The sequence below is a fragment of the Acanthochromis polyacanthus genome, chromosome 21 (assembly GCF_021347895.1).
Source record: "Acanthochromis polyacanthus isolate Apoly-LR-REF ecotype Palm Island chromosome 21, KAUST_Apoly_ChrSc, whole genome shotgun sequence".
Taxonomy (NCBI): Eukaryota; Metazoa; Chordata; class Actinopteri; family Pomacentridae; genus Acanthochromis; species Acanthochromis polyacanthus.
Genome location: NC_067133.1, coordinates 7,413,674 through 7,436,150, shown reverse-complemented (window position 1 = coordinate 7,436,150; position 22,477 = coordinate 7,413,674). Strand labels below are relative to the sequence as shown.

Sequence of the window (22,477 nt, the reverse complement as noted above, 5' to 3'; positions counted from 1 at the left end):
AAGAAACATTTTCGTTTCTATTCCGCTCCATAAGTCTGGATGGGAGCTGTAGTGACTTTGCGCATGCGCGATTCACCTGCCGTCTGGCTGCGGAGTGATGTGTCCTCTAATCAGACACTGAGACTGCTGCGGGGTTACTGGACTGACAGCATGTGCTTTGGGAGGGGGAGAAGCTCACAGCAGCACCTGCTGCTTGTTGAGGACAGGAACTGCAGAATGATCCTGAAATAAAATTACGGTTGTGGATTTCTGTCATTTAGTCTGGACTAAACAAATAACAGTAGCATAAATCTCAAACGTCATTATGAGGAGTCTGGATTGAGGTTTCTCACTTGATAATGATCAAAACATGAAATTTAAGTTGGTTTAAAGGAATATTCCAGCTTAAATCTTTGAATGTTGACCTAAAGGGTTGGTTTCAGGAAGTATTCCACCTACAAGGTCCTCACACATCCACCTTAAAGGAACATTCCACCAAAAATCCCTGGACATATACCTAAAATGTTGGTTTAACCGAGTATTCCATTCAAAATCCTCAAAGAGACCTGAGGGGCTGGTTAAAAGGAATATTCCACCTAAAACCTCAACTAGGGCAGTATGTGTGGCAGCGACAGCAGAAAGAGGTCCTCTCTTGGAGGAAGAACCGCATCCGAGTGGCAGCTCCCTTTCTTCTCTTACCTTACTCACTAAACTCAAGTGCCATTGAAGACTGGAGTAGTTGATGTTTCCTGCTGCAACAATTCTCTTTTTCAGCTTTCTTCCACATCAGATCACTCCAGACCCGGTTTTTGTTGACGTTTTTGACCCTTTTTCCGAGCTTTGACCAATCTGAGAACATGAAGTACATCATCGCCATCGGCCACGTAACCAATGGAGGGAAAACCATCCTCACCAACCGCCTGATCAAGAACCTGCCAAACTGCTGCGTGGTCCATCTAATCCCTTCTTCAAGCCCCAAGATCAGACTGAAGTTAGTGACGATGGCTTTAAGCCGTACGATGTCATCACTGCTCTGGACATGGACGCCATGATGAGGAGGATCTGCACGTGACTGGACAACCCGGTGAAGTTTGAGAAGTATCATGGCGTTAATAACACCCTGGACACAGAGATCATCCTGAAGTCCCACCACAAGGAGGAGGAGGAGACTCACATCCTCATTGTGGACCTTTGATGGACGTGCTTAACCAACGTTACTTTATTTCCATCCCATATGAAGAATGCAAAAAGAGGAGGTGCTCTAGGAAGTAGACGGTGCCAGACCCCCCCGGCCTGTTCGATGGCCACGTCTGGACCATGGACTTGCAACACAAGAACATCTGCTCACTGTGAAAGATTATTTAGAGCCGCTTTTTGTGATTTATATGCAGAAAACTATGATGTTTGCTGAGCTGTGCACTATTAAATGATTTAAGAATATGGAATATTATTGTTTATTGTTTTTCTCAGGTTTACTATTAAATGTATAGAGTGCTACTTACTGTATTTTATTGCATTTTAAAATTTACATTAGTGCACAGAACATTTCAGATTGTTTTACCACAGATCAAGGCTACAGATTGTTGTTGTTCACTGTGTATTGGGTAGTACTCATTTTGATTTAGACTGATGAGTATACAGAACCCTATGATGTTTCTGGTTTACAGCTGAGAACTAGTTGCTAAAAGTACAGAATATTATTTCTTATCTTAGGTGTGATAATTGTCAGTAAACATTCTAAGAAGTGGAAATTGACAGGGTTATATATAGTGCTGTTCTTGCACAGTATAGCTTAAAGCTGAACACTTTTACATAACAGGCAGATGCTGCAGCTAATGATGCTGTTATTCACATAAACAAGGAAAGAAGTCCATCATAATTTGAATGTTAACAGTCCAAAATGAAAAGGTCAAATATCTCACTTTAACCCAATAGCTTTCCTATTGGGTTAAAGAGCCAAAAAAAAACAAAAAACATGAAAAACTCGGGAGGTCGGTAGCAGCTTTCATTTTTTCTTACAACTTTTCGGTGGCCCCCCAAAAGGATCTGTTGTACCCCCTGTGCCCCCCCCCCCCCCCCACTAAAATGAATATGGACCCGCCCCTGCACAGGCAGTCATCCAGACCTGGATGATCCAGACCACACACGACAGAAACAGACCGCAGAGAACATCATTGGAGCCCCCCTGCCTTCCATCCAGGAACTGTTCTCCGCTAGAACCAGGAAGAGGGAACATCATGAGAGACTCCACTAACCCTGGATATAAACTGTTCTCCCCCTTCACCTGCAGCTGGTGCTACAGAGCCATGAAAACCTCTAGACACAAGAACAGCTTCTACCCCACTGCCATCACCCCGATAAACAGCTGAGCTATTCCTCCACACCTGGACAATATAAAACACATCAGTGGATATGTACATTTTTATGTGTTCTATGCTTTTAGCACTGTCATTTTTGCACTTCTGTGTTTATATATTCTTTCCTACATGTGTAAACATCTGTATAAAATTTTTTCTGATGTATTTATACTATTTAGTTTTTCTTTTACGACCATTTTTTCCTCTTTCTATAGTTATTTTATTATTCTCTTTTTACTTATTCCTAGAGTGACACCAACAGCCGAAACCTGTTGTTCCTATTCTGAAAGAGTATGTATGTTTTTAATTCGCTATTATTAATCCATCCTAAACATATTGATATCCCCAAACATTTAGCAAAAATGTCCAAAAATTATTAGCTAAATCCTAAGAAATTAACTGTATGCGCACAAATAAAATATAAGATTAAAATATCCAATATTTCAAGAAAACATGCTAAAAAAATCTGAAAGTTTGTCATTAAAATAGCTCTAAAATATTTTAAAATATTGATAAAATACTTGCAGTCAGTAAACTTTATCCAAACATAATACAATATTTTAAAAGCTGTACCAAGTTCTTATTATATATACAATAATTATTTAATTTTAGATATTATCTTAGATATCTAAAAAAAAAATCAAAAAAATATTATTTCTGAAATTTTCAATAAATTGTCCCATTATTACTTACGTACGGACCACATTATTAATAAGATATATATTAAAACATCTTAAAAGGCCACAGAATTAATATTAGATTTTTGAATGAGCCATTTCAACCCAAAATGAACATAGTAATATCCCCCAAAATATTAACAAAATGCTTTAAATACAATTAACTGTACCAAAAATATAAACATAACCCAATTATCCCAGAAAATACTACATAATAAACTGCACCAAACACACACACACAACATATATAAAGTTTCAGCAAAAGAGGTATTGACTTACAATTTTAAAATGTCAAAAAAAAAATCCCAAAAATATCACTAGAATACCTAAATTATGAATAAAGCATTTTACTTACCTGCTTTAAAAAAAGATATCTAATATATAACTGACACATCTGGTAAATATTAGTAATAAAAACAGTCACATTGATTTAAATTATTAAATGACTGCCACGGAAATATAAGATTCTCCCCAAAAGATCCTTAAATTTCCACCCAGACACCAGAACCTTAAGGGACATTTTAAGGGGAATCTTAAGGTGTTTTACTGCTGAACACAATAAGAATAAAAAGCCAGCTGTCATTAGTTTCTTTAATAATTCTTCTTCCAGTACAAGATGCTGCATCACCTCCATCTTTTTTTTTTTTTTTTTTTTAATTTTATTACATTTTTTTAGGAATGACATAATCAATAGATTTGTACACAGTGAGCGATCTGGACGGGGGAGTAGGGTGAGGAGGGTGAGGAAGAGGGAGGTTGGGTTCCTTTGTGCTGATGAGTTTGGTCCTTCGAACCCAACGCTGCTGAAAACATCTCAACTCTGCTACGAAACAAAAACAACTGATTATCATCAGCAACAAAAAGACGCCTGCTGTGTCCTGATCGATCGATCAATCAATACTGGTCGATAAAAATCATATTGAGAGGTTTTAACAGTACAGTAACAGCCTGCGAGTACCCACACCTCCAAAGAAAATACTCGTAAACTGGCAGAAAGTACTTTCACTGCCAAACGGAGGAACCTGAAGTTGGGCCCCGTTTACCGAAAACCGCCGACTGAAGATGGAAGGAGCTTCTGAAGCACCAGCATTCTGCTTTTAAATGGGATTCCAGCTTCACGTGAATTAACGGAATGTTTTCTCTCTGTTCTGACGGACAAACAAGACATTTTATTATCTATTCTGACTGAATGAGACGTGCATCGCCTGTGTTCTTTATGAATCTAAAGCCTTTTTCAGAAGTGAAATCTGACGGCAGCATGTCGGCTTCATGCACGAGAAAAATGAGTTCTGTAAAAGTCCTACGAGGTCGGACGGGTTAGATCCAAAATGTCCATGAGATGTAACAATGAAAGCAATCCAGGACTGAAGTTTTCTCTCTGAGGTTATTAAGTAACTGCAGCAGCATTAATTAGGTATAAATGATCAGACGTGGTGTCAGAACGGACCTAACAGCAGTCACACTGTACTTTATTGTTGGTGACTGCTATCAATAATGTAACAGATTAAAAACATAATGAATGATGACAGAAGAAGGAGGTCATGATGTCAGTAAATGTAGATTAGCTGTAGTACTGTTAATACTGTAGGGACCAGAGGAGGCGTCACTCAGACTACAGTTGCTGTGGGAGTTTAGTGAGCAACAGGCACCATGACAAAGACTTCTGTTATGGTTAATGGATACCAGCTAGGACTTACACAAATAAGCATGCAGCATAATGATATGTGTGACTGAGCTGCAGTGCTGATTTGTGCCACGTTTGATGTTAAAAATATCTATGCGATACCTAGAACAATGGGGGTGGCATGGATCAGTGGGTAGAGTGGCCGTCTTGCAACCAGAAGGTTGTCGGTTCGATCCTCGGCCTGTCGTGCTCATGTCGAGGTGTCCCTGAGCAAGACACCTAACCCCTAACTGCTCCTGATGAGTCGTGGTTAGCGCCTTCTGGGTAGTGCAGAGAGAATTATGGAGAGTTTAGCTCGTAAAGGGGCACCATGACAAAGACTTATGGGGAGCTTAATGCCTACAGCTGCGCTTCTAAATATGAGCTGACATCGCTGAGGTTTACTGGCAGCTTCCACCATCAGTGTGTGAATGGGTGAATGTGATGTATCATGTAAAGCGCTATATAAATACAGACCATTTACCAACAGTGTCTATTGCACTCAGTTTGCATTATCAATTATTGATAACACTGGTAATTATTATTCATAAAAGAATCTTTCTAAATTTGCATCTTTACTTGGTAAAGTAATAGGGATAGCTAGGGATAGTAATAGGGATAACTGGCTTGTGGCGGCCAAGTGTTCATAGCGACGTCGCTTTTTGATCCTTCGATGTCGGCTCTTCCTATCATTGTGAAGCAGAATTCACCAAGCGTTGGATTGTTCACCCACTAATAGGGAACGTGAGCTGCGTTTAGACCGTCGTGAGACAGGTTAGTTTTACCCTACTGGTGATGTGTTGTTGCAATAGTAATCCTGATGATAGTTTAGCTACCTAAACTATCATCACACAAGGACAGAATACTTTGTTTATATAATCAGAATTAAACTTGGCTTTTGTTATTCAGACAGTTTAGATGAACAATTTAACAAGTTAAATAAATTATTAACCGATAAGGTTAGAAGAAGGTCATGCTGTCAATAAAAGTAGAGCAGCTGTAGGAGCTGGTTGTTCCACCAGGTGGAGCCACTTATTGTTTAATACTGCAGAGAACAGAGGAGGCGTCACTCAGACAACAGTTCATATTAGCAAGCAGAGAGAATTGTGGAGAGTTTAGCTCGTAAAGGGGCACCATGACAAAGACTTATGGGGAGCTTAATGCCTACCGCTGCGCTTCTAAATATGAGCTGAAGTGCTTCATGACAACATCGCTGAGGTTTACTGGCTGATTATCTATGCGATTGGAGAAGCTGTTGTCACCACTGCACCTCTTCAAAATATGCATCTATACTTTAGATGTGGTTTGTTTGTTTTTGCATTATCATGTGTTATACATGACTTGGTAGCTATTTAATTCGCCGTAAATGACAAATATCGTACCGTGTCTCCGCAGAACTGTAGTGGGAGCGTCTGAATGAAGCTGTGAGGAACACGAACGACAGAATAACGGAGTGATGAAGCAGCAACGTGACCTATCCCACGTCTGAAAAGCCTGTAAATACGTACATACAGTAGTTTGCGTCGGGTCTCGGTAAACGGGGTCCTGCTCTGTCAGGAGCTGCTGGTCTGTTTCAGTAAAAAACAGCAAATACAAAAAGAAGTACTCAAACTTGGTCACTGAAGAATTTGTGCTTGTGTATCGTAAGTACTCCAAAAATAAGTGGCGGTACTCTACGGTCAGTATCTACAGCCCCCTGCCCCACAGACACACAGTATATATAACACAGACACTTGCATAAGAGCAAATCAGTCAGTCCACCCTGCCCACAGATAAAATGCAAAAGAGCACAAAAGGTATGAAAATGTAAGAAAAACTCATAACGAAACTTTATATAGAGTATTTATAAAAAAAAAAAAAAAAAAAAAAAAAAAAAAGGGATAATACTTTGTTTCTCCGGAGGTTAAAGGTTCATCTTAGCTACTGTCGCTGCCCACAGTGCTGCTGCTGCTGCCATCGCTGCTGGTGCTCGCCGTATCCGCTCGCTCTCGCTTGTGGATCTGCTCATGTGCTTTGAGGTGACCTGACTGGCTGAAAGTCTTGGCGCACTGTGGGCAGGCGTACGGCCGTTCGCCCGTGTGGATCTGCTGGTGGGCCTTCAGGTGGCCGAGGCGGCCAAAGCTCTTGCCGCACTGCGTGCAGCCGAACGGCCGCTCACCGGTGTGGATCTTCTCGTGGGTTTTTAAGACGCCCGAGTTGCTGAAAGTCTTTCCGCACTGCGAGCAGGTGAAGGGCTTCTCGCCGGTGTGGATTTGCACGTGGTTGCGGTAGCTTGTCTCCTTGGTAAAGCTCTTGCCGCAGTGCTGGCAGCAGTACGGCCGCTCGCCAGTGTGGCTTAGCTGGTGGGCCTTCAGCTCCTTGGATTGGCCGAAGCTCTTGCCGCAGGTGGCGCAGATGAAGGGACGCTCGCCAGTGTGCAGCCGCTGGTGCGATCGCAGGTCGTCGGCCTTCGTGAAGCCTTTGGGGCAGTGAGCGCACACGTACGGCTTCTGGCCCGTGTGGATCAGTTGGTGGCGTTTGAGGTTCCCTGCCTGGCCGAAGCTTTTGCCGCACTGCGAGCAGGTGTAGGGCCGTTCGCCCGTGTGGATGCGCTGGTGAGTTTTCAGGTTCCCCAGCGTGCTGAAGTTCTTCCCACACTGTGTGCAGGAGAACGGTTTCTCGCCCTGCATGTTGCGAGGTTTCCTCACCGTCGAGCTCTGAGTTTTGGTCGTGATCACCTGATTGCCGCCTCCCTGTCCCGCCACCGTCCCCTCTGCAGAGGTCTTCCCCTCCTCGGCGGGCTGCAGCTCGTACAGCGCCGCTCCTCCGAACTCTGGGTCTAATTTGCCCATGCCGTCCATCAGCAGGGCGTCGGGGCGGAGCTTGTTGAGCTCGGTGCGCAGCTCGGCCATGTGGATGGACTCGAGGCCGTTGTGCTGCAGGTGGGTGGACATGGTGTTGGAGTCGCAGTACTCGGACTTCAGGGAGCTCAGCTCGGTGGTGTAGTAACACTGCAGGTCCACGTGGTGGTCCGACTTGATGTACTCCAGAGTGTCTGTGACCTGCAAACACAAAACACAGCTGAAACACACACTGTGACAGGAACACACACTCCTTGGTCTGTTTACAGCCCGATTCTACAAACTGCCTCCTCCTCTACTGCCTCAGTCAGGATCATGTCAGACAGCGATGTTGCTGAAACATCTCAGATTTTGTTTTATTTTTCAGAGTTCATTACGGGTTATTAATGTTTCAATTGATCAGCAGCAAGGAAAGCCCAGTTCTTTCTTTACACCTGTAAACAAGTCGTAAAACCAGTTGTAATATGTGATACTAGAATATTAAAACAGTCCTAAATAATTAAAGTTTGACTTTACACTTGTGTACTGGTTGAAGGGCATTAGCCACCACACTAGTCTTTGCCCACTGCCAGCTAAATTCAAAACAAACCAACAAAGAAAAAGCACCTTTGTAGCCACTTTCAGGGTTCAACATCTCCAGAAATAAAAACCAATGAAGCCATGAAATGTGGTGAGAACAGACAGAACAGTTTCTTCAGAGCAGAATGAAAGAATGGATCCAGCGGAGGACACATTTAGAATTACTGAACCAAGAAAAAGGAAACAGGTGCAACATTTCAACATGGAACAGCTTTTAACTTATATATCTCATACATCTCAAAAAACTATTTCCCCTCAGGAATCAAAGTATTTATGATTCTGATTACACTTCTAAAATATCTGCAAACTGCCATCCTGTCTTGTCAAACTTTCCACACATCAGATTCTGATGTTAGAGCCTCAAACTTGGTGAAATGTCGACCAAAGACTGCATTTTCGTAAAAATATGGATCAGTCCATATTTATAAACTTACAGGAACTTTCTAACCAATAATTAAAAAGTCTATGTGTCTTCACTAAATTTCATGGATGTGGGAGTTAAATTTCTTGACGTATCAAACTCTTAAAACGGTTTCCCAAGATTCTGTTTGTCCCAAAGTACAAAAAGAAAAAAGAAAATCTGATCAGACTGTGAGATGGTGAAGCAAATTATTTTCTGAATTCTGTCTACTAACACTGAGCTTTAATTTCAGTCTGCAAACAGAGACAATATCTACAGAAAACAGATGTTCTGTTCTGAAAGACTGAAAAGGTTCATTCACATAGTAGTTCACAATGTCAGACAATTCATATTCGAAGGAAATAAATCAATGACGACTAAAACACGACTGTGTGTTGAAGGACTGAATTTGTATTGCAGACACACAATCAGCTCAGCTGCACTCAGGTTCTGTTTAAAAGGATTTACAGCCATCAGTTAAACATCTTAAGACCTGGATTAGATCCAAACTGAGGCTCTGATGCAGGATGCATCCAGCCACAGAAATTCTACCGGTGTCTGTTTTGTTTTCATTTTAATAATGTCACATAGAAATTAAGCTGCACTAAGACACGATGTGACAACAAAGACAGAAAACTTTCAAATATACGACTAGAAAGACAAAACCTGCCAAAAAGCAAAAAAATAAAAAATAAACAAAGTACGAAGTGCCACAAACAAAATGGCTGCAAAGCACTACAAACAACAAGAAGATGCAACACGACCACACAGTGACTGTCTTCCCACTCCTGACAGCTGGACAGAGCTGCAACTAACAAATATTCTCAACGCTGATTCATCTGTTTAATAGATTCTGGATGAATCGATGAGCTGTCTCTGAAGTGTCCGAAAATTGTGAAAAATATGGATCAGCGTGATCAAATATCTTATATAGTCCAAAGATCTTCAGTTTAGTGTCATCAAGGAAAGAAATCAGAAAATATTCACATCGAAGAAGCTAAAATCACAGATTTTAGACTGTTTTCATTTTTAAAATTACTCAAACTGATTCATGAATTGGTAAAACTGCTGGGGATGAATTTAAAAGACAACTAAACGATTAATAAATGCACCTCTACAGATGGAAGATAAATTACAACAGTTCGCTAACTTCTAATATGTTCTATTGCTGCCCACCACCCCAATAAGAGGATCGAAGACTTAAACATAAAAAAAAATGACTTATGTTGAGATGATGCTGGATGAGCTCAGTAAACATTATTAGCTGCATAATTCAAGTAGAGATTTCCGAAAAAGTGTAGAGTTTTCAATAGAGTTTGGTGGGGTCATGTTAGTGCTGGAGGATGAATTTGTTACTGCTGCCAATTACAACTGAAGATTTAAAACGTAAAAGAATTACTGGTGTTGAGTGCCGAAGTAAACAATATTTGCTCGGGATCTGTTAAAGTGTTGGAATTACATTTTACAGTGTAGTTAAAGCTGAGATTTCCTTAAATTTAGAGAATGTTGAATGTTTGGTGGGACGGCTCAGAGCTGACAGCTGGAAGATAAATCTGCTACTCCTCAGAGGTGATAAAAGTGTTATGGTGGTGAAATTACATTTTGCTGCCTGGTCAATGCACAGATTTCATAAAATGTGTAGAACTGTGACTGGACTTTGGTGAGCAGCATCTTTACCTGGGAGATGTAGTCGAACACAGAGCTGGGCTCGTAGTGCGACTTGTAGTCCAGCTCAGTGACATCACCATGGTGAAACGGGCCAAGGTGGTGGTTGCCATGGTGACCGTGGTGCTCAGACTTGATGTAGTCGAGGCCGCTGATCTCCATCTTGATCTGGTCCTGACCCAGTTCGGCAGTGGACAGCGGCTGGATCTCTGACAGGTCCACGGTCCTGATGGGCTCCAGGTCTCCGTCCTCCGGCTCGCTCTTCACGCACGGCAGCATCACCAGCGGCTCGGCAATCTCCGCCGCCAGCGAGCTGAGCGTCGGTGTGGGGCAGTCCGAGGAGAGGAGGGCCAGAGTGGGCGTCGGGGCCGATCCAGCGGGGCCCGGGCCACAGTCACCCTGCAGGGACGGGTCCAGAGGCGGCGGAGGCGAACCGCACTCAGGGGGCAGGCCGAGGCTCAGGCACTCAGTCTCCAAGTCCGTCATGGCGGGAGGCAGAGCTAACCCTCCTCGCCGTGCTGCTTCACACCTGAAGGATCGCTGAGGCTCCCCCTCCTCCTCCTCCTCCCTCCACTCCCCCCCGATGGTGAAGGTCCGGTCCGGACTCAGGAGGGGCTGCAGGGCCCGAGTCCCCGAGAACCAATCAGACGGAGGATCAGAGTCAGCACCCACACCTCACTGAGACCAGCCTGGAGGGAAGAACACAACTCACTGTTACACAACACAACAACCAATCAGCAGACTGACACAGCAATACAAAAAGAGGCATAAACAACAGAAAACTACAATAGGATGTAAACATCCTAAACAACCATAAAGAGTTGTGAAACAACTGCAAACATTGTGATATCGCTGCGCAGTGATTGGGTGTCCTCTGGTGTCAGCTCAGGGCCCGACAGTCCTGAGATCAGCCCCAGGTTCAGACAACACTGGAGGACATGTCCACTGGAGCTCCAGCTGGTGCAGAAATAAAGACACATTCAGGAGATCTGGGGTTCTGTTTAAAACTTTTTCTTTGTTTACAGATATAAAGTTTGAGGAGATGCAGGACACTTCCTGTTTACTGTCATAGAAACACATGTTAGTGTGACAACTCATGCAACAACTCCTGCAGCAATGTAACTGTCTGTCTGCAGCGGCCTCACACACACACACACACACACACACACACACACACACACACACACACACACACACACACACACACACACACACACACACACACTAAACTTTGCATTAACAGATCAGAAGGCTGCACTGTGACAGGCCGCGGCTCGGAGCTGAACAGTATCTGACCCTGTTACCTGTCCTCCGTTACCTGTCCCTGCTCTGCCCCTCCGCCGCTCAGGTGGCCTCTCAGCTCGCCACGCAGCCTCCGCACCACTGCCGGATTGCTGCTACAATCTGGCGCTGATTTTCGCTCAGAGGATGTTTCAGTCGGCTAACAGTAACAACATTCTCCGGATCGAACCCACAATCTCTCTCCGGTTGGTTCTGGAGCTCAGAGGCTTCCGGCAGGTCCTGTCAGAGGCGGGAGACGGTAAAACAGGCGCTCTCCTGCCGTACAAAGACGGGGCAAGCTGCCATGTCTGCTAGCTAGCAGCTAGCCAGTGGCCATCTTGTTTATCGCACCAGCGTCGGCTGCTAAGCTAACTAGCGGGGCTAGCTGCTGCTAGCATGGGGGAGAAAGTGAGAGTGAAGCGGGGAGGAGAGTCTGCCGCGGGGGGAGCGGCGGTGGCCGAGCCTCCCCCGCGGTCCAGGACACTTTTAACCCGCAGACCGGCCGCAGCGGGAAGCGGCTGACACTCCGACACAAAAGGAACCGATTGAGGCAAACCAGAGCGGCGGCCGACGGCGGCTCTCTCGGTCATTATCCGTCCGGCTGCCCGTTAAAAAAGCAGGAAACCGAGCAGAGCCGCGACAGAGAGCTGCGCGAAGAAAAAAGCGGCGCCGAGCGAGCGGCGGAACGCGGTGATACGTTACCTGTGGGGGGTCCGGTTCATGGCCGGCTGGCTGTCCGCCTCGGTTCGGCTCCGCTGCCCGTCACTTGTAGCTCGCTCCGCCGGACCCGCCACGTCCACCTCGGCAGAACACCCGCCGCCTGCCTCCTCTCCTCCCCTCTGGATCCTCCTCCTCACCTTCCTCCCTCCTTCCTCCCTCCCCGCTCGTTCGCTCGTACCCGTTCAGGCGGGTATGCAGGTAACCATGACGACAACAGGAGGTGGGTGGGCATGGCTCTCTGTGTGCGCGCAGAGCGGGCGGGGGCGCGCTCGTCACTTTGTTGCAGAACTGGCAACTCGCGGCCCCCTTTGATCTCCAACAGCACGCGCCGCTGTGTTAATATGAATTAATGAACGAGGAGCAGCACGCGCCCCGAGATTCCTGCCGTCAGCATGTCAGAGGAACGACGAGCACAGCGTTTAGAAAATATTCAAGCTCGAAAAAGGTTGAAACTGTATTGAAATAATGTGTAATTTAATTTTTTTAAACTGGGTTTAAATCATGTTTAGAAAAGTGTTGAAACTGTTTAAATACAGTTTAGAAAAACGTTTAAGCTGGGTTTAAATACAGATTAGATCAATGATTAAATTGTTTTTAAAAATTTCGAAAAATGGTTGGAATTGGGTTTACATAAAAGTTAAAAAATGTTGAAATTATTTAAAGTTTAGAAAGAGACACAAAACGACTCTTGTAGTCTCTCAGATCAGCTGGTTGTTTGGGTGAAGTCAGAGTTCTGCTGTAACGTTCATGTTTGTTTGTTGGTTCCACTGTGTGCTGACGACAATCAGAGTTGTTCAAAAAAAGCACAGATATGTCTGTGAGTTTTCTTCTTCAACATTAAATTACAGTTGGAACTTTTCCATTTGGACTTTTGAGATTCTTCACAGATGGAGGTTGTAAAGGGTTCTATAGAGAGTTCTTAAAGGTATTAAAGGATTGTAACGGATATTATGGGTACTAAACAGTTCTGAAGGATTCCTAAGGGTATTAAAGGGTTCTATAGGGTACTAAAGAGTTGCAAAGGGTATTTGAGGATTCCAAAGGGCACTAAATGGCACTAAAGGGTTCTACAGCATACTAAAGGGTACTAAAGGATATTAAAGGGTTCTAAAGGGTACCATAAGGTTCTAAAGCATTCCAAAGTGTTACAAAGGGTATTAAAGTCTTCTATGGGGTACTAAAAAGTATTAAAGAGTATTTGAGGATTCTAAAGGGCATTAAAGGAGGCTAAAGATGACTGGAAGATTGTACAGGTTACTAAAGGGCATTAAAGGGTTATAAATGGTATTAAAAGGTTCTATGGTTCTTTAGGGTACCAAAGAGTTCTAAAGGGCATTTGAGGATTCTAAAGGGCATCAAAGGGGACTAAAGAGCACTGAAAGATTCTACTGGGTACTAAAGGGTATTAAAGGGGTTAAATGGTACTAAAAGGCTCTAAAGGATATTAAAGGGTTCTAATGGGTTCTAAAGAAAGGACTACAAAGGGTAGTTTCAAGGGGTTCTATAGAGAGTTCTTAAGGGTATCAATGGCGTCTAAAGTGTTCTAAAGTGTATTAAGTGATTACGTTTTCATTACCAGAAAACATCTCAAAATCCAATGATAGGATTTAATAATGCTAATAATACAAACTTAGTTAATTCTGGGAAAATTATTCGTCTTCTGTGGATTTTTCATTTGCGTAAGGACAAACTCAGTAAGTAGATGATAAAAATGTGCAATTTTGAGAAAATTTCTCAAACCTATTAGATCTTGTCTTATATATAATCAGATATTTAGTCAATTATTCAACATTTTTAATCATTCAGTCTGTTTTTATGTCACCAGAAGAATCACATAAAGCAAACAAGAAACTTTTTCAGTCCACAAAGAATAAAAGTCCAGAGGCCCATTTGGGTAGTTGTGAACATTTATTGGTTTTGTTGGAGTTTTAACACTAAAAAGTACCTGACTAAAACAGGTCATAGAAATAATAATAAAAAACAAACCATCACCACCATTACATCATCATGGCTGACAGGTGGAACTTGGCGTAAATGACATTCGGATGTGATCAACACAAGTAAAACAGCCAAACACAACAAGTTCATGTTGGTAAGAATTCACTCAAAACCGACATTGGTCACAACAGAGTCAAAGGTCACATCAATTTTGAGTTAATTTTCACATTGGCTGACTTTGTCCTCTGTATCCCGATCGTCCAACTCTTCAAATCCAGCACTTTTTTTTTTTTAAATCGTGGTATTAAATAGCAAACTGTCAGATTTGGTTTTCAGTGCTGAATTACAAAAAAGGGCACATTTTATCAAAAGTATTGCATTAAATCCAAACACAGATGACAAAACGAGCAGGTCAGTTCATCAGGATCAGACACCGAGTACAAAGAGATACTTGACGTATAAAACAAAAAAAACACGCCTCCAGGATTAGTTTCCTCATTTCATTACACACAAAGTACAACTATTCAAATAAAAATAAAGCTAACAGTAAAACTCTTAAAAATACTAAAACATCCCTTTCATGCCCCCTGTTCACACATTTGCATTTAACAATAAGAGGATCTCAAATTGTTCCCTGAAGAACCCCTGATAAGTTCAGAGTCTCTTTAAGGAACTTGCAGGACTTATGGTAAATACGGAGGTCCGACTGATAAATCTTTACTGCAGAACCTACTCCCTTCTTTTTCTCGTTCGCAGCTTTTCAACGAAGAAGCCGAACGTACGTAACATCGTCTTCTCTCCAAGCGGGAACCACACAACCACTTTTCAGGAAACCGCCAACAAATACAATAAAAACTCACAGGAACAAAAGTGAGTTCTGCGATATGTTCTGATGAACGGCGTCTGAACGCGTCTCAGTGCCAAAAGAAAGACGAAAAAACGACAACTGTGGACCTCCTTAAAAACAAAGTTGGAGAGAAACGCATCCAGATGAAATTATTTCTAAAGCAACACAGTAAGAAGTTAAAAAAGAAAATCCCAACAAGTTTCTATAACAGAAAAACAAATGTTCATGTCAGTGTGAGAATAAAAAGATCTTATAAATCCAAAAGTCTGAAAACATCTATTGAATTTTTCTGTATCGCTCAAGTATGATAGAAGCTCCTAGATGATCATTTATTTAAAATTATGATCTCTTTTCTCATAACCAACCATAAGTTTACATCGTTTCTTGTATCCATATTACATAATTACAACATATTATATATTTACTAGAAAAGATCTCTTTAAAATACTTTTCTAACAATAACAGTATTTCCTTGAGTTATAACAATTACAAGAAATATAAATTATTTCAAACATAATCAGATGTATTTGTCAAACAAAAGTTTCAAATGTCAAGATTTTCACACAAGTCTTAATTTTTCAGAGAAATTCTGGATATGTGCATCACAAAACTGAGAAATGACACCCCCATTTCGCAAAGATGAGATCTTGAAACATTTAGAAAACAATGAAATAATCACATCTTATTACATAATTAGGATTTCTGTTCATTATGATATAAAAAAATTATAATGAACAGTAAATATGAGAAAACATCTCAAATATGAACAACTTCTTTCACATAATTACGACTCCAATCTGCTTTTCATCACATTAATGTCAAAGTTGAGACAAAAATCTTGAAATATTACCACTACTACACCATGTATATGTCATAATAACATGGTATAATAAAGTTATTTTGCAGTATATAATTCGAAATTATGAGAGCTTGTCTGTTTTTCTTCATATAACAAGAATTCATAATTGTATGATTTAAATATGCAATTTTGAGATCTTTTCTTATAAATATGAGATATTTGGTAAAATTATAAGACATAACTAGATGATATTACCATTTATGGAATCAACTAAAACCCGCTTCATAATTTTTTCATAAATAAATGAATAAAACAAAAACCACTGACATGAACATTTGTTTCAATAATTGTACTCAAACTTGGAGGAAAATTCGATGAAATATTTTACCTCATTATGGAAACACTTTGCAATAATTTATTCAGTAAAAAGAATTTTAAAAATGAATGATTTCTACTCTGCAGTGAAGCTTTTTTTCCCTCTTTTGGTTGATTTCCAAGCGGATGTGTTTCCCTCCATTATGGCTTTTGTAAACAAGGACAGGAGGAGCAGTGATTGGTTAGCAGGTCACATGATGCTGCTGTCATCAGATGAGCTCACCTGACTGCAGCAGCATTCATGTACTATTCAGTTACAGTGCAAAGAGCTGCTGAATTCCTGGAAAAAATACATAAGTTCTTTAACATTCTTTATTATTTTAACTATTACATATCATTTCTGCTTCATTTAACTGTGATTCATCCCCCTTGATTTTTTTTGTACATCATTAATATCTTTTTTGGTTGTCTAATGTCTTGTTAACGTTAAAAAACACAAAAAAGACATTAAACTGTAGCATTACTAATAAAATACGAAATTAAACTCTTGTCAATTCAAATTTTATCCAAAAAAAGAAAACACCCAATTATTCGGCTCAACTAAGTCAAATGTTTAGTTGTTTTATGAAAACATTTCAATATATTGGTGGAAAAGAGTTTTTGGAAACCCCATACATTTGTGAAATATCGCATTAAGAATCACTTGTACATCTTCAAATGTACTTTATTTTACTACAATCACAGCCATAAAATTAAACAAATCCTTTAAAAAGCATTAAAATTTTAAAATTGATTTGTTCCATTAAAAAATGAGTGTTGAGTCATTTTGGTAAAATTTAGCTTTGTGAGTTTTTCTTGTAAACAATAAGTGTCTGTCTAATGCAGCCATGTCTTATGAAATGCAAAGAAGATTTTTCCACAAATATTTCATAATATTTGAGCTTGTGTAAAATTTTAAGGGTGTCCAAAACTTTTTTCCACCACTGTACATTGAGTTCAATTATTTATGTGTTTGTAATTATACTTGAGTAAGATTCTATTTGCATTTTTGAACTTTAATATCTCATAATATTGTCTAAATTTGTCTTTTTTTCCATTCAAAATTTTTGTCTTGGCATCAATAGACTTCCGTACATCACAGCTTAGTGTCGATGCCGAATAGATCTGTTAAAGGAAATTATGTGATTAATAAGCATGGAGGATGATTCTTGCATTTAAAAGAATTTCAAAATATTAAAAAACATCTTGTTAAAAATCTTGGCGTCTTCAGGACTCTGTGGTTCTTCTAAACTGTATTATGTGTTTTTACCCGACAGCTTCAAGCTCTTATGTGAAATCCAAAGTGAAAAGATACACTTTAAAACTTACATGGAACTGTGGTCAAATATCAGCGCTGTACATGTTCTGAGGTAATGAGGTCTGTGGTGAAACAGAAGCAAAGGAAACATTTCAAAAATGAGGTATGTGAACACAAGTGGAGGCTGAAAGTGCAACAAGTCGGACAAACGTTTGCAGAAAAGCAGTTGGTAATTCAGACGATAGCGAAGCTTTAGTCATTCGAGTAGCGCTCAGAGGCGAAGACCGCAAATCAAACAGTCGATAATCAAACCAAAGTGAGATTCGGGTTCTGGATCCGCTGTCACCAAAACCCGCCTCAATTTTCTCATTCCTGATGTTTATTTTGCTTAATTTACCAACAACTGAGCTTCTTTTTCTTCTTTTTGCACACCAAACTCTGGCCACTCAGCAGAGTTTGGCCTTCATATTGCTTAAGAGACAATTTTTTTTGTTCAAACAAGTAAAAACAGAATCACCGTTTCACTAGAAAAAGGTTCATTTTGCACATTTACAAAGCATAAAAACAATGGAAACGGTGATTGTTCGTGCCGAAGCTTCGTGGAGCAGAAACGACAACAAATACACGAGAATCATCAGGATAAACCGCCGACATGTTTTCTGATCATTTGCCTCCTTCTCCCCCTGCTACTAAACAACCCAGATGGAAAGGTCGGAATGATTTCAATCAAACTACAGCCAGAGTGAGCAGTCTGTCCTCGTTACATGGTACACTTGTGTTTTTCTTTTCAGACGCTGAAAGTGTTCCGTAGCAGTCAGTCGAGAGCATCAATTTAAAAGAATGGAGCCGTGACGAAAAATTTATGGTGATTTAAATATATGAAATGAAATAAGTGTACTGCGGACATTAAGCAAAAATGCAACTGAATGAATATCAATTGCAAAGTACAATAAAGTCACAGAGAAACAAATATTATGTAATAATCCTGACTTCATGGGTCAGTAGCAGGTAACAGGGTCCTTTAAGGGAAAACATTGAAGGTCTACTGTGACATACAGAGGGCAAACTGGTGTAAAATTTATCAGTTTATCAATTTTTTGGCAAGAATGGGCTCCCATACAGATACATTTTTAGGTACTAAACTATAATTTGGGGAGATATATTATCTGTATTGCAGGAAAACTGGTATAATATCAATATAATATTACTGGGTGAAAGAATAATTACGTTAGAATTACTGCATTTACCAATTTCTGAACCTAAAAATTTTCATATTTTATCTATTTTTGGCAGCAATTAGTTCTCAGAAGTGTTTTTTATTTACCACACAAAAAGAGATATTTGGGGGAAATATAAGTAAAAAATGGTACATCATAATTTCATAGTGTTGAAGGATCATTATGTTAAGAGTTTTGTCAGAAATCCATCAAATTGCTTACATTGGTTAATTTTTGGCACGAATAGGCTCCCATAATTATTTTAATAGCGAAAAACAGCCAGACAAAATTAATGTAACTATAGTCTCACCGTTTTAAACAATCATTGTAATTTTTGTATAAATCAAACAGATTTTTTGTTAATGAAATTCACCTACTTTAGGCACAAATGGGCTCCTATATAACAGCAGGGATTTTGTGAATAAAAATAATAAAACTGAAAGCGCTCTAACAGCCTCTGAATTATTCCACTGATTAAATAATCTGTTTGTCAACATTATTTGTGTTTTTGATCACCTATTGATTACAGACATCTGTCACTTGGGAACTAAAGAAAATCATTAATATTTTGTGCTTTGTTTAATCTCATTTATAGTCGTGGGCGTATGGAAGACTATTTCTGCCAAATAAAATAAAACAGCAGAAATGTTTGAAACACAAAAAAAGAAAATCATGTTGTCCAATCAAGATTCTGATCATTCATAATCCTGATTAGAATTCTGACTTGTGTCATTACTGTGACTGAATCAGTCAAAATTCTGATTATTAATCCTAATTTCAAAGTCAAAATTCTGACTTTATTCATCATAATCCTGTTGTACGAGTGAAAATTTTGACCGGTTATCTAATGATCATGACACGAGTAAAAATTCTGACTTAATATCTCAGAATCTTGATTTAATGAGTTGCAATTGTGATTTATGGCATAATCCTGATTTAACAAGTCAAGATTCTGTCTTATTGTCTAATACAAAGCTTTAAGTAAAAAGTCTCACTTCATTTGTCGTAATCCTGATTTTATGAGGTAAAACTCTGACCTATTATCTAACAATCCTGACTTCACGAGTCAAAATTCTGACTTAAATTAGAATTTATCCAAATTAATCTTAAAATCCTGATTCAATAACTTGCAAATCTGATTTATGATCTAATAATCCTAATTTTTAAGTCAAAATTCAGATTTTTTTTTACCATAATCTTGATTTACTGAGTCAGAATTTAGACTTATACCATAATCCTGATTTTATGAGGTAAAACTCTGATTAATTATCCAATAATTTCGACTTCAGTGAATCTGGTTTTGAATTCAAGTTGCCACATTTTTGATTCACTGAAATTGCTTTCTTGGATTGTTTTCTGGTCTCTTTCTGGCAGAAATGAGCTTCCATACATGGAGCTGTGCAGGTACAAGCGCTGAGGAAGGAGAGGAGCAAACGTCTTTAAACTGTACAATGATAAAGGAAACAAAACCGCCGAGATTCACATTCAGACTCACGATGCCACTGAAGCACAAGTTCTTCGTGTTTCTCCAGAAAAGTCCAATAAACCACAGAAATGCACTTGACAAGAATCAGAAGTCACAACAGAAGAGGAGGTGGAACCATAAAAGGGCACTTTAAAACCAAACGGGTACAAAATCCACTGTCCGTCTGTACACGTCCAATCACAGGAGGCGGGAGGCGGAGCTCCGAGCGTCCAGCTGCCGCGGTGACGAGCTTATTGCAAAGAGAATTCCCCTGCAGTGGGTGGAGCTTCGCCTCGCTCACCTTCCCAGGAGCAGAAGAAGAAGAAGGACCTCGTGTGCGTTTTCCCTTCAGTTTGATCCTGATCAGATTCTCCAAACAGCTGCTCAGAAACATCAATAATCATTTCAAGAAAAGAAAAATATGCTCCAGTTTTTTTCAGATGCAAGTTTGTTGCTTTTCTTCGTGGGATCAGAAACTGAATCCTTTTGAGTTAAAAACGGTTTAAAGAATTCAGAGTTTCAGCTCAAAACTCTCAAATCCTGCTAAAATATTCAGGTTTTTATGTCTGTGTGAAACTAAGTGAAAACTGGGGAGAAAAAAAGCATTGCTTGAAACAGTCAAATGCGAAAGTCTGCAGTTTTCTGACCGAAATTATTTCTTTGAGTTGGTTTGAAGAAAATTCCTCCGGTAATCAATTATTATGATTAAATTCAGTTAAAACATGCAGATATTTAGGTCATTTTGAACAAATACAAGTTAAAATTAAAGAAATAAACCTTTTAACTTACAAAAAAATTTGAGAATATGCATTTTTCTGATTTATAAGAAGAACTTCTTTGAGTTTTGGGTTAAATAAAACAATTCCTCAATGAATAAAAGAAAGTAAAATTCACCTTCCAACTTGATTCAAAAATTAAAGAAAATTTTTTTTTGCCTTAAATGATAAATTTCATCAGTTAATTAAATGAAATCTAATTTGCTGTCGTTAAATCTTCACATCCCGTTCTCAGGTTCTGGTTCTGCAGCATTCAGTTGTTTTCTGACTAAATCCCTCATGAATCCATTTAGTTTCTACTTTTTACCTCAAACAACTTTAAATGTTGAAGATCCGGTTCTGAAGGTTCCGAGCCAACGGAGGAACCGGGTATTCAGGGTTGCGCTGACAAACATCTGGACTGGACTGAACCAGATCCACAACAGAACCTGGATCAGGTGATGTGGTTCTGTGGAGAGTCTACAGTACCAGTTCTGACCGGAGTGTTTGAGACCTGCTGCTCACGTCTGGTACAGTCAAATGTTCAGCTGCAGATTCTAGTCCAGCTCAGGTCTGGCTCTGGTCCGGCTCAGGTCTGCGGTGTGGTTGTCGTTGAGCTTGTGTTGGTCCGCCTGGTCCAGGTTCAGCTCAGGCCCGGCTGCCGGGGTGCTGGGTCCGGACGTGACTATGGAGGCGGGTTGTCGAGGAGAACCTCTTACCGCACTCGGAGCAGCGTAGCGGGGAGACGGAGTCTGTCGGCAGTGACGACGGAGACGACATGTCGGTGCCGTGAGTCTGACGATGAGCCTTCAGCAGAGACATCCGGCTGAATCGCCGACCGCACTCCTCACATTCAGACCAAACCCGGCGCCGCTTCTTCTACAGGATAAAACCAGAGTTAGAATGAGTTCACTGGACCAGAACCAGAACCAGGAACGCAGATCATCACTGAGCTCAGCTAGCTACAGATAGATGTTAGCATTTAGCTTCCATAAACACTGTCAACAGGAATCCAAAAACAGCTAGCTGTGTTAAAGCTAATGCTAATGCTGAGGGAAGGGCAGAGATGTGAAACAAACACAGAGACCGCTGCAACCATGGTAACAAACAGAGACCACTGTAACCATGGTAACAAACACAGAGACCACTGTAACCATGGTAACAAACACAGAGACCACTGTAACCATGGTAACAAACAGAGACCACTGTAACCATGGTAACAAACACAGAAACCGCTGTAACCATGGTAACAAACACAGGGACGGCTGTAACCATGGTAACAAACACAGAAAGTTGTAACCATGATAACAAAACATGGCACAGCTGTAACCATGGTGACAAACAAAGACAGCTGTAACCATGGTAACAAAGACCACTATGGCCTTCAGATTCTCAGAGGATCACATACAAGAAAATGTAAAATTCTTTTGAATAAAATGAACAAATATTCAAAACTAGAAGTTTTACCAAACTTGGACCGCCCGGCGACAGAGATGACCCCTGTGACCTTGAAAATGAGGTCATGGTCACCAAATGCGAACTTGACCTGTGTGTTATTATGGTAGACCTGTGTACCAAATATGGTGAGGCTACATCAATATTTTCTGGATTTATCGTGCGGAAACCAAATTGTTACAGACAAACACGCAAGCAAGCAAGACCATGCAGGTGAAAACAATACCT

The 22,477-nt window shown here is 40.5% G+C and overlaps 2 protein-coding genes across 3 annotated transcripts in view; both read right to left on the bottom strand.

Annotated features, from left to right (window-relative positions):
• Positions 1-3,590: 3,590 nt before the first annotated feature.
• On the bottom strand, positions 3,591-12,268 carry si:dkeyp-113d7.1 (uncharacterized protein LOC407709 homolog). Its single transcript, XM_022215765.2, has 3 exons — positions 12,144-12,268; positions 10,173-10,849; positions 3,591-7,717 (listed from the first exon to the last, which is right to left on the bottom strand). The coding sequence occupies exons 2-3, from the start codon at positions 10,644-10,646 to the stop codon at positions 6,593-6,595; spliced, it is 1,599 nt and encodes a 532-aa protein (XP_022071457.1). The 5' UTR covers positions 10,647-10,849; positions 12,144-12,268; the 3' UTR covers positions 3,591-6,592.
• Positions 12,269-14,050: 1,782 nt separating this feature from the next.
• The window catches only part of si:dkeyp-113d7.10 (uncharacterized), a 30,078-nt gene continuing 21,651 nt past the window's right edge, over positions 14,051-22,477 (bottom strand). The window contains exon 5 of one of the 2 annotated variants that reach the window (XM_022221206.2): positions 14,051-21,673. In XM_022221206.2, the coding sequence (XP_022076898.2) occupies positions 21,443-21,673 (231 nt within the window). In that variant the 3' untranslated portion in view covers positions 14,051-21,442. The remainder of the gene's footprint in view (positions 21,674-22,477) is intronic. The other variant, XM_022221207.2, reaches the window with a different exon arrangement.